This window comes from Arachis stenosperma, chromosome 4 (assembly GCF_014773155.1).
Source record: "Arachis stenosperma cultivar V10309 chromosome 4, arast.V10309.gnm1.PFL2, whole genome shotgun sequence".
Lineage (NCBI taxonomy): Eukaryota > Viridiplantae > Streptophyta > Magnoliopsida > Fabales > Fabaceae > Arachis > Arachis stenosperma.
This window is the reverse complement of record NC_080380.1, coordinates 150335592-150349397: the sequence shown is the minus strand read 5'-3', so window position 1 is coordinate 150349397 and position 13806 is coordinate 150335592. Positions and strand designations below refer to the sequence as shown.

Sequence of the window (13806 nt, the reverse complement as noted above, 5' to 3'; positions counted from 1 at the left end):
AAGGGGAAAATGCCACATAAGAAACTATGAGGGAACTAATCTAAGTCATGAGTATAGCAGTTCTATCTATGATGCACGAATAATGTTAATACAGATATGAGATACGATACAATATAAAATACGTAAATATAATAATTTTAAAACTTTATAAAATTTGGAGAGATATACATATATATAATATTAAAAAATAAATTAATTTTTAATTATTTTTAATAATTTTTAATTTATTTCAAAAATATATATTAAAAATAAGATTAACAACGTTGATATATAATAATATTTAAGTATGTTCAATTATGTTTAATAAAATTTTTTTATTAAAACAGTAAAAATATGTATCCAACAAATATCAATAAATATTATATTTAAAATGTGTCTAACACATAAATACAATAAGAAAATTACTTAGATAAAGATATTAAAAATATTTTTTTTAAGATGTTTTTTAAAAATTAAAATTTAATATATATAATCAATTAAATTATATTTTTTTAAATTAAAATTAAATCGATAAATCAGTTTAGTCAAAAAATTAATAAATTTAATTTTAAACTGGTATAAATTAATATTTTTTATAAAAAATAACTACAATATTCTTATTATAAAAAATAAATAAAATACCCCTATTATATATATATATATATATATATATATATAACTAATTTTAAAAATTTTAAATCCTAACCGTGTGACGACAGAGAAGGAAAATGTTATAACGTAGGATTCTCAAAATTAATATATAATAAGAGTATTTTAATTATTTTCTATATTAGGGGTATTGTAGTCATTTTTTATAAAAATAATATTAATTTAGACTGATTTAAAATTTATTTCACAATTTTTTGGTTAAATTAATTTGTCTTATCTAATTTTAATAAAAGTATTACGATTTAATTGATCATATATATTAAATTTTAATTATTAAAAAATATATTTAAAAAAATATTTTAAACATCTTTATCAAAGTGACTCTCCTACACTAAATCAGCGAAATGTCCTTAGTTTTATAGAGCATTGAATTTAAGATTTTCAAGAACTGCCGTGTTTGAAAATAAGTATCAATCATTTACTTTAGATAAATCAAAATTTCATTAAATGTGATTTTTTTTAATCTATTTAAAATTAAGACTAGAATACATTTAAAAAACGACACCCTAATGTTGAACTAACTATATATAATGCCTATTGGGATCACAAGTAGTAATAGGTTTGATTTTGATGGATATGATTGTGAGTGTATGAGTGAGTGGTGGAGAAGGTACCATTATGAGTGAAAAAAAAAAAAAAAAAAAAAAAAACCACTTAGATTGGACACATACAACGTAGTAGACACCAAGAAACAGACACTGCAGGCTCTGGACACAATGGACCCATTCACCAACACAGTAAAGATAACAAGGATCTTTTATGTGGACACACCCTTATCATGCATCAACCAATTAGGTAAATTAATCACCCTTAGCTTCTATATATAGAATTATTCCTATCTTTCACGTTTAAAGTTTTAAACACACAAAATGAAGTATATCATCACATTTATTTTTTTTTGAGTAAAGTATATTTTTATTTTTAAATTTTGTTAAAATATTTTAAAATATTTTAAAATTTTATTTTATTTAATATTATTTAAAAAAAAATTATTTGTATTAAATATATTTTTTATGATTAATCTTTTAAGAAATTTAGGATAAATTTAACAACTATTTTATAAAAATAATCATTAATACAAGTAAATCAGAGATAATTGTTATATATTATTGTTAGATTAGTCTAAAATTTTTTTAAAATTTAGCTGTTAAAAATATATTTAATATAAATAAAAAACTATTGAAACAAAAATAAAATTTAAAAATTTTTTTAAAATTTTTAACAAATTTCATAAAAAAAATATTTTACCTTTTTTTTTAATTTGATTTGATCTATTAAAACTACTAAATATATTAAAAGTAAAAAATTAAACACATTATATATATGGTCCTGGATGTTTACATGACACTGATATATAACAGTACGCACACGCCATTAGTAACACAAATGCTCTCTCTTTCTCTCTCTTTCTTCGTTAATAATAATAACAATAATAATAACTACTTAATTAAAAAGTATCCTAAAATAACAATAATCTTTTTGTGTCTTTGAATACCAAATGATAGTACGGTTGCTGCTGCCACGAATCTATTAAAGGTGCATAAATCTATTAATTAATTAATCTTATAGTATCTAATGGTGCTTAATTTGGATTTGTTTAAAACTAGTTACCTACCCTACACCTAAGCCGGCATTTAGATACATTTTATTAGGTGCTTAATCCTTATCATTTATCAAACTCTCAACAAACAACAACACTCTCCACACGTCCCTTATTCCACATAATAATCCACAACTAATTAACCTATTTTTTGTTATTATTCCACATAATTTACAACGATGCAGATTCAATTAACAAATAAAAAGTCTTTACTGTTTGGTTAGCTATCCCTTGAAACAACACGGTAGAATGAAGGCATATAATTTCTCACACCTTCTCTCTGATCCAATTTTGTCCACTTTGGACCACTGAGAATAAATAAAGTTGCAGCTGCATACTTGATTTGTTACCTTTCATAATAATTCACATCTCCTTTATGGTATTCTCTCTTTTTGAGACCTTTCATGATATGTAGTATCCTTCTTTCATATGCTTTCATTACTTGCTTAGGTTTATTTCTATAAACCAAAATTGACTAGTCCTCTAATATGTAACTTTTTTTGGCCCCATTTAAATCCTTCTTTTTTTTTTTTTTACTGCTGAAAGTTCCTCATTTTCTTGTCTTAGATTTTGCCATTATAGGCTTCAATTCCCATACAAGAGTTCTTCACTCAGATTTGTTTCCCACAAAAAAAAAAGGGGTTGGAATTTTTTGGATTAAACATACATACATGGCAATTGAACTTTGCTCAGAGAATTGTGGGGTTTCTTCAAACTCATCAATGAGTCCAAGAATCTCATTCTCACATGACTTCTCACAATCTGATGTGATACCTGTTGAGCAGCACCCCTTTGGATCAACAACTTCTGATTTGGAATCAAGCAATGATTTTGATTTCTGTGTCACTGAAAGTTTTGAGCTTGTTGAGTCTTTTCCAGCGGATGAGTTTTTCTCAGGTGGAAGGATCATTCCCACTGAAATCAAGGGACCAAAGAAGAACAACAACAACATCATCCATCAAAAGGGTCTTCATCAATTAGCACCACAACACCCTCCTCCATTGCCTCCACAATCATGTGTTACTGTTAATCATAATCATAATCATAATCATGATCATAATCACCATTATTGCAATAGTGGTTGTTCTAGCTCTACTAGTAGTAGGAACTTGAAGAAAGAAGGTTCATCAAAAGAAGGAAAATACATGAACAACAATAATAATAATGATTCAAAGTCCTTTTGGAACTTCAAGAGAAGTAGCAGTTGTGGGAATGGATACAGAAGAAGTTTATGTGCTTTGCCACTTCTATCAAGAAGCAATTCAACTGGATCATCATCCAACACCACCAAGAGGAATCCATTGTCAAAGGAAGCAGGTACTAATAAGCAAAATTCACACAAACATTCTTCTTCTTCTTCTTCTTCTCAAAAGCCTCCACTGAATAATAAGAGTCATCATCATCACCAGCATCATCATCTTGGATCTTATGGTAACAACAGTGTTAGAGTTGTTAGTCCTGCTCTTAATGTTCATTCTGCTAATCTATTTGGTTTGGCCTCAATCTTCTCCAACAATAGAGATAAGAGCAAGAAGAAGTGATTATTAATTTGCATTAGAATAACTCTATGTACTCCAACCTAATATAATTATCAGGTTAGGTAGCCTAAATTACACCCTGGTGCGGATCTTTCTGAATTCTACGTTAACGCGAAATGCTTATACATCAGACTGTCTGTTTTATATATTTTTCTTATCTGCAATTTTATTAGCTAATGAAGTGTGAAGCAAAAATTAATTCCTCTCTTTTACTATGTACTTTCTTGTATTATCTAACATGTGTGTGATTTGGAAAAAAAAAGGAATAAGTATGGTTAGATATTTTGAAAGGTGAATGGTTTGCATCAAGAAAACAAGATGATGAAGGTGATTTAGAAGGAAGATAGTAACGTACGACTACGTTATGTGTACACTAAAATCAGCTACCAAAGTCGGTTATTAGTATAAAATACATGTTAGAATACAAATACACATTAAAAATAAATTAAACAATACATGTATTTATACACAAATACATTAGTGGCTGATTTTAGTACACGAATAATATTTTTTAAGTAATGTATGATGCTTTGTGGCACAAAATGACAGATCATTGTAGTTTTCATGGCTTCTTGTCCTTTGTCTGTGTTTTGCTCCCCTGCTTTTGTTCTTCTAGAGATTCTGTAAATATATTGATTTTGATTACATTTTTTTTTCTAATGTTAATTCTACTTGTTTTGTTGTTGGTGATGGATTATCAGATTATCACTACATTAGACAGTTTCTTAATGATTACTCTAAGATTATATGATTAATTTCTTGATGACTAGAAAAAAAAATGCCTAATTTAGATAAAATAGCTCTGTAACAAGTTATTCTCTGAAATAATAATGTGTTAGGTAAAGCGGTTAGAGGAAATTTATACAAGCTTTTACTTTAGACGTGGAAATTAATTTTTAACATGTACAACATTATTGAAAGTTGAACTTTCTAATTAACAAGACTCGCATATATTAATTAATAATTAATTTAGATATGGTGAAAAATTAATTCTTCTTACCTAAATATTACCATGATCATTTTATAGAAGGGGAAGGCTAATAGTCAATATTTTGTAGTATAAAAATTTGAAAAATTGACTAATATTAATTTAAATAGAAGATAAAAATAAAAAAAGGTGGAAACTCAGGTGTAGTCGATTTCACGTGAAGTTAATAGCTGAAAATCGTTAGATGGTTTGATTGATTTAGCTAAATTTTCATCTAACGACTCTCAACTATCAACTTCACGTGAAGTCGAGGTTTCCACCAATAAAAAAAAGAGTATTTGTCACGGTACAATTTTTTTTTTTAATAAGAATATATCTTCTAAGAAGAATCCTAGTGGGTAGTAAGAATTATGCTGCAGGTCCTTATATACAAACATCCCCTTGGCCAAAAATAAATAAATAAATAAATAAAATGGCTATATATAGTGCATACATAGAAAGATTTCTGGGTGAAATTCAATGGAGACAACGTCGTAAATAGCTAACTTTTGTTCCTACGTTAGTAGTTGCATGCACGTTGTGTCAGCTTCAGCTTCAGTTAGAAGCTATAAACAACCATTGCCAACTGTCTCAGGAAACGGCAGATTCATTAGTTTAATATATGTAGTATAAATCACACTTAATTTTATATTGAGTGAAAAATAAAATGAAAATGATTCATTTTGAAATTATTATTATTGATATATCTCATGTCTCGTCAAGAAAATCTTGCATAAATGATATTATATATGCAATGTCACATTAATTATATTATGGAAAAGTCTAGGGTGCCAGCAAATTTATTAAATTTTAGCCAGCATATAACCAGCAGAGAAAAATAAGTCATTGGATGAAATCTCACACCAATCTCACGCCATTAAATCATAATTGATAACTATTTAATAACTACCAATCACCAAAGTTGCTATCCCCTAACATTGCTCTTATATTATTATCAATTAAACATACAAATGGTTCATGACAATCATGCTAAGGGCATTAGAGTATATAGTTATGAAAACACATTATGAAGACATAACAAGTTTCTTAAGTTAACTTTGTGGTTGAGTCAAGCTAAGTTTCACCCATACTCATTAATTATTAGTCTCAAGGTGTTAGATAGTGTAATGTCACTCTCTCATTCACCTTGCTGATGAGCCATCCCAAGAGGGAATTGCTAATAAACAAGCAAAGTCACAATTAGGTTTTAATTTTGAAGATTTTGATTTTGGATTAACTAGTTTTTGAAAAGAAAAATATCAATTTGATTTTTTAAGATAATAAATAATTGATGCGTTATGTCATTCTATTAATTTATTATGTAAAATTTAAGGATGATGTCTATATGTATCGTTAACTACTGTGATATGTTTATTTCTGAAAGATTATATTATTGTCACGTAAATAATAATTTTTGGAGTGAAACTTCATCTGTTTGATAGTATTCGTGGTAAATAAAGAGCGGTTGATAAATGTTATATAGAAACTCAAAAGATAATAAATGTTTCATTATCCAAAACTACATTGTTTCTATATTCATGTGATAGTAACGAGACATACACCACTATAAATAATAAAATATAAGGACAACTCTATTTGTTTTACACTATCTATTAATGAAAGGACATATTATGTCTACCATTTACAATTGTAAAAAATATATTTGATATTTTGTTTTTCAACAGCAACTAATTAGTCCGAAATCGAAATCTTTAAAAATGTAATTGCCACTTTACTCGCTAATAAACACTACCTTAATAATGTATATAGTATCATCATTTTCATAAATATTAAGTAAAGTATAGGATACTAATATATAAACGAATAAAATATATTTTTTGTCTCTGAAATTTGATAAAAGTTTAAAAAATATCCTTAAGTTTTATTTTGTTTTAATTTTGTCCCATAAATTTTCAATTTGCATTAAATATACATCTGACAATTAATTTTTCAAAAAAATTAAGACAAATTTAACAATAATTTCATAAGAACAATTCTCAACACAAACAAATCAAACATAATTTTCATGTATTATTGTTAGATTGGTCTTAAATTTTTTAAAAATTTAGCCATTAAAAGTATATTTGATGCAAATTAAAAATTTCTAAAACAAAATAAAACTTTGAGGTATTTTTAAAATTTTTGTCAAATTTTAAGGACAAAAAATATACTTTATCCCCTATAAAACTATTGATGACTTTATAAAGTAGTGAAGGATGGTTAACCGTTTCAAAGAGAAGTAATAATAACCCTTTCCCTGTTTTTCAAACTTGGATTCTGATCAGTCCCTTTGGATGCATGAGGAGGAAAGTTTCCAAGTCAAGAGATATTTTAATTACGCACGGAGACGGTAAAGAAGAACTGAACATGATTGCATGGAATGCACATTTTGTAGGATAAAAAGTTGTATGACCAAAAATGTCAAAATGCATGCATGGCACAAACTTTCTTGCCATATTTCCAACCACTAAAGCTGATCATTAATGATATGATGCAATAGTTGTTGAAATTCAAACCCATACACACACTGAAGTAGTCAAGCATGGCAGTTACATTCAGCATAGTAGCCACCTCTTATTAGCATCCAATAGTGTTAAATTCAAGTGAATCCAATAAAGAACTAACTAAAAAGTTGTTAAGGTTTTTAATTCAAAGAGAGAAATTTCATCTTGTATGACCATTTATTCTTAGATAAACATTTACGTAAAGTTGTTTTTATGTAAAATTTATAATTAAAAAAAATAAAGTATATTTTTTGTCTCTAAAATTTTGCAAAACTTTTAAAATTCAATTTTGTTCTAAAAGTTTTCGATTGCATCAAATATACTCTTGACGGCTAAATTTTCAACAAATTTAAGATCAATCTAACAATAATGTATGAAAATAATGCGTGATTTGTTTGTTTTGAGGGAGGGGTATATTTGATGCAAATCGAAAATTTATGGGACAAAATTAAAACAAAATAAAACGTAGAAATATTTTTGAAATTTTTGTCAAACTTTAGAGACAAAAAATATATTTTATCCTAATTAAAAAGTATTAAAATTAATCAAATTATCTAACAATTTTTAAATATCAATTTTGTATAAAGACAACTCCATACGAATTTTTACCTTATTCTTATTATTGAGCCAGTTTAAATATTTATCATTAATTAATGAATTACTTCATATATAAAAATAGAATTTAAATTTTTGAAATTATTTAAACAGACTATTAAACTAATTACTCAACTAACTCAAACTACATTGATTAATTTAAATGTGATTTTGTACTTAAATTATATTTGTAAAACTTTTGTTAGATGATTAATTAAGTTGAGAATTACAACCATATGATCTCAAGGGTACTAACTATACATCATACATTGGTCCTAATTAACACTCTAGTGGTGGAAGTGGAGAACCCTTTTTAGAACGCAAGTGAAGGGTACCACACTAATAATATTTGAATTATAAAATTATTTAATTTTGTAGAAAGCAACATAAATAAAGGTGTAGGGCATGGATGACCATCAAAAATCCAATTCCTTGACGCAAACACTATATGGCCACAGGTTTTTGTTACCCATCTTCAAGACCAACACCATGTGCTCTTTATTCATCTTCCCAAGTACATTGTGTACAAATTATGCATATCCTTCTTTTTTTTCTTTTTAATGTATTCCAATATAATGTAGATATATTCTTAGTAGGAAAAATTGAATGTTAAATTTTATCAAAATAGTCAATTTACACAATTTTAAAGTTAAAATAAAAAAAAAACATACATAACATAAAATTTCCAATTTGTTTTCCAAAGTTGAAGATGATACAAAATAAGCATCATATATATAAGCAAGGTTAATCTATGGAAGCATATCGTTCTCACAAAGAAAACATATATAGTGTTTTTATTTTGGTAGTACAATATGCCATGTGCGCACATATGACAAATGCAGGTGATGAGTTGTAAAAGTAGACATATATATATCATCATAATATTCTCTTATCCAAATATATTCTTTGTTATTAATATATACGGTTTTGCTAGGAATATTTGTAGCCATTAGGCAATAATTTCTTTGAATTTGAAAAGTTAACCTTTTTTTTTACAATAAGAATTTTACTTTAATTAAAATTTTAATATTATATCGTACAACTATTTAAATTTAAAAGATGAATTTACTTTTTATTTTTTTATTAAATTTTAAAAATAAAAAATATAAATAAAATCACAACCCAAAAGATTTTAATTTTTTTAAATATTATTTTTTCTATTATTGGAGACCCTTGATATTATGTTTGACAAGGATTTATTGCCTGCTTTTAATACGGGAATAGTTTCATAATTAATTGGAGGTAAGTATTGTTTTGGCCCCTAACATTGAGAGACAGAATCGAAATCGTTTTCAACTTAATTTTTTTATTTAGAATAATTTTTAACATTTTTTTTGTATTAAAATCGTTCTTTTTAATAAATTTTTTTATTTTATTACTAAACTACCCCTATTCTAATAAAAAAATTATAATTTTTTTTAAAAAGAAAAGGACAATGAGAGGGAAGGGGAAGGGAAAGGACGCGAGGGGTGTTTGGGGGGGGAGGGGAAGGAGAGAGGGGAAACGGGGGAGCCCCCGGCATTCCAGTGCCGTCGTTGCCTTCACTGCGAGTTTCCACTGTCGCATCTTGCCATCGCCGCCACCTTTGGGTCTTTTGCCATCGAGCACGAGCCAGTGAGAGAGGAGATCCGAAAAAGAGAGAGGGAATGCCGGTGGAGGGGAGGATGCTGCTGCCATAGCCGCCGCCGCCATCGCGAAACCTGCATCGTCGCTGGTCTGCCCACGAGCCGCCGCCAAAACCGCGAACAGAGGAAGACGTCGCCGCCGTTCATGCATGCTTCTACTCCCATGGAGTGTGTCACCAGGAAGGGGAGCCCGACGCGAGGAGGGCGGCGCGCGAAGTAGATAGGAATCCGAGGCTGAGCTGGGTTTCTACCACCGCTGATCTGCCCAGCCGCCGTTGCACGCTCCGTTGCTGCCGCTGGTGATGGGTGGTCGAGCCTTCACCGCCGAGAAACGCCGCTGTCGCTTGAGATCCGGATGCATCTGCTTCTTCTTCTGCTTCTGCTTTTGTCTGTTTTTGCTTCTGCTTTACTTATTTGCTTCTGCTTCTGATTCTTGCTTTCGATTCTGATTTTGATTTATTATTTTTCTGATTGATTTTGTTGTTGAATTTGATGTTGATGTTTCTGAATTTAAATATGTTATTGTTGGTGTTCTTGAATCTGATTATTAGTATTTAATGGGAGTAAGGGAGGTGGTGGTGGTGGTGGTAAAGGTGCTGATGATGGTGGTAGTGGTAAAGGTGCTGGTGATGGTGGAGGGCATTTTTGTCCGTAAAAAGTTAAAAGGACAATTTTAATACGAAAAAAAACGTTAAGAATAATTCTAAATGAAAAATTAGGTTGAAAACGGTTTTCATTCTGACTCTCAACGTTAAGACCAAAACAATACTTACCCCTAATTAATTCTTAAGCATTTTTGACAAATCTCTTAATTATTTTAAGAGAAATAATTTATAATATGAACCGAAAAAGGATAACCGTAATACTATGAAGATAAAAAAATAATCAAAATTTATTTTATTTAATATTTTATCAATTATAGTTACAAAGAATTCTTTTTAAGGCTAAGTAAATTAAATACTAACTACACTATAGTTGTTGATTGGTAATATTGGGCCAGGATTAAGCTAAGTAAAACTTTCACCGGATAATGAAGGCTAATAAACTCTTTAATTCATGAAGCCCATTTCCCAAAAACACCGTTTCCATCAATGATCAATTTTGGGCCAAAAACGTACACAAGTATTCTTTTAGTTAAAAAGAAAGATGGAAAGTTTCTAATCCAAAACACTTGAAGAAGGAACTTTTGCCACCACCCAATTTATTTACTCTTGACACACAAAAAAAGACCTTGATTTTTTTTTTGGTGTCTAACCTTGATTAATACTAATTAGTAATTACAACCTACTAAGTACTAAACATGAGAAGTTTTTAAAAGAGGACCAACGTAATTACGTAATAAGATGTAATGTAATAATATTTTTGGAGAAATAATCCAATACTTGCATACTCATTGCACTTACCTAATATACAATTTCCCCCTTGCATTCTCATGCTTCTCTATTTGTATGGTTTTGGTGTTTAATCGCAACGTATTTTTATAAAAAAATATTATTTATATATTAAAATCAATCATCAAAATTATATCATGGATATATTTTATAATTCAATATATATTTTATATTAATATAGTTATTTTTAGTATATATTTAGCATTATTATTTCATAATAGATACTAATAAATAAGGGTGTTCATGAATCGGATCCGATCCACATATTCGCAATTTTTATCCAAATCCGATAAAAAAATGCGGATATGGATTTGATCCGTAAAACTATTGGATGGATCCAATCCGCACACTAATAGAATCGAATTGAAAATTTTGTATAGTTATCTGTATATCTGCGTATCCGCAAAAATAAAAAAATAAATAAGTAAATGTTTTTTATGTTTTATTTTAACTAATAATTATCATATATATTGTATTATTTTAATTTATGATTTAAAAAAATATATTTAATATTATTTTAAGAATAAACATATTTAAAAAAATAAAAACATAAATTTTATTAATATTTTTAATAAAAATAAATTTTTAAAAATAATTTTATATTTTATAAATATATTCGATATAATATCCGATCGATTCCATCCGCATTCATTTTATTAATAAACACAATTTACATATTTTATAATATATTAATATAATGTTATATAAATTCAAGCCCAACCGGCAGCTATCTTTTTTTCACTTTTGTCTTCATGCCTGAATTTTGATAAAAGTTTCCACGTCATCCTGCGGTTCCTGTTGATGCTTGCCGATTCCCTATAACCTTTTTTGTTTTGTGACAATGAAAGCTGATATATCATTTCTAAAGACCAAAATAACAAAATCCAACGTCTATTTCCTGTAGATTTTTCTCATGGTTAAAGACACACAATCCAGTTTATCTAATATAATCTAGTCACCTACTCTTAGGAATATCGAAAAAGTAGATAGTAATTAATTAAATCCTTTCACTTTATTTCGTAAATTAACTACTAGTACTATGCAAAAGGTAGTAATCGTTTGGTGTTATTGAAGTTAAAGAACTATAATTGGTGAAAGGTCACTTTATACGAACCACTCTCATCATGTGACAATAGTTCTATTTCTCTTTACATTGATATTCACATTATCTTACCTTGGTTACTGTTTTTTGCCAATTTCCCTAAGAGGGGGGTCCACCGAAATTCACGTGTATTTCATATATATATTTTTTATATTGCTAATGATTTGAGCTCAAAGTATGAGCATTGAGTAACTGTATAAAATAGACATATTGAAACACTGAAAAATTTAATGTTTTAAGTTAACTGCTAAAAAATATTAGCACAAGTTAAATTGATGTTTTGATAAACTTCTTGCTAACGTGCACTATTAGTTTGTTTGTATACCAAAAAATTTGTCGCATGTGTTATGTTTTTTTTTAAGAATATATTAGCATCTATTAATATTAATTAGAATTATTTAATATATCTGAATATTTATTATAAAATATTATATTTTTATTATTTTAATTTTTTTAATATTTATAAATATTTTTTTATATTATATTATTCTATATAATTTAAATAGATAAAAATCTTTTTTTATTGTTTTTTCTTATCCTTTCTAATATTTTTAATAGTATTAGATATTGTTTAACAATGTGTAATGAGTAAGAGAAATATTATGTTATAAATATTGAGTGATTAACACTTAAAAAAATTTACATGAGTAATGTATGTGAAATGTGTTATATAAGAGATTATATATTTATGAAAAAAAATTAAAGTGATAATGTTAGTAAAATTATAAATTAATGTTTTAATTATTTTTAAATTTATAATATTTATTATTTCTGAGTCTCATTATCTTAATTTAAAGGTAGTTTATAATGTAAATTAACGTATTTTTTTTTAAATAACTGCATAACTTTATAGGAATCGAATTTGTGAGATTATCATGTAATTTTGTTAATCACATATATTATCATGCAATATTATTGTCTAGCTCAGAGATACTAAGGCGGATTATTTTAGATTGAGTTCTGCTAGGGAGCCAATAGAATATTTGTAGATATTTTAAATTTAAAATTCTGATAGCATGTCATGATACCACTCATCTCAAAAGTTTAAGCCGATAGAAAAAGATAACACTAATGATTATATCTCTAATACTGAATCGGACATCCTTAAACCTCTATTATACACATTGTACAAATATTCTATTGTCCCTATATTTTCTCTCTTAGATTTTAGCCCTAGAAAAGGTTGAGAAAATGTGATGATGATTGTAAGATACATTGTTGCCACTTACCACATTTTTGCTGATGGAAAGCAAAGAAGTAATGAGGAAAATGGTGGAAAGGAAGGAAAAGTGTAGGATGATTAATATCCTTTTGGGGGCTTTACATGTCATACAAAGTTTAACATTGAATCCACCACTGATTTTGCTCCTTCAACTTCAAAAATAAAACTCTACTAATATTGCTACTTCACACCCTCACCGACAGCGCGTGACTTCCAAAAAAGTTCAACTTAAACACTACTTACTAGAACATGGGAAATTGAAAATCCATATAAATATTTTCACAAATTCGTTCAATTAACTCTAGAATTTAGTATTTGTTTATTTTCTTAAATAAGTACTAGCACTATAAGATTCATTTTCTTGTTTTAATCAAGTATTAAGAATTTAAAGAGAGAAAAAAAAACTAGTGATCCAAATGTGAATATAAATAATTGAGTGAATACTTCATCTGACTCCTGACAATTATTTTAAAAGAATAACAAAATTTAAAAAAAAAAATCCAATCCAGTTCCTAATTCTTTTAGGACTGATTAGTTTTTGTACAAAAAAAAATAACATTAACAACTGATATTTTTTTTATCAAAGATTTCGTTATCTTTTAAAATAATTGTCAG

General features: G+C 27.5%; 1 protein-coding gene across 1 annotated transcript; it reads left to right on the top strand.

The window, feature by feature from the left end:
- The first annotated feature begins 2505 nt into the window (after positions 1-2505).
- LOC130973671 (uncharacterized) lies at positions 2506-4431 on the top strand. The gene has a single exon (XM_057898288.1). It carries the CDS (start codon positions 2920-2922, stop codon positions 3787-3789), a length of 870 nt encoding a protein of 289 aa, XP_057754271.1. The 5' UTR covers positions 2506-2919; the 3' UTR covers positions 3790-4431.
- Positions 4432-13806: the final 9375 nt, after the last annotated feature.

What these genes read in the sequence shown, in the direction of transcription:
- LOC130973671 (XM_057898288.1), top strand. Translation starts at nt 2,920, where the DNA reads ATGGCAATTGAACTTTGCTCAGAGAATTGTGGGGTTTCTTCAAACTCA.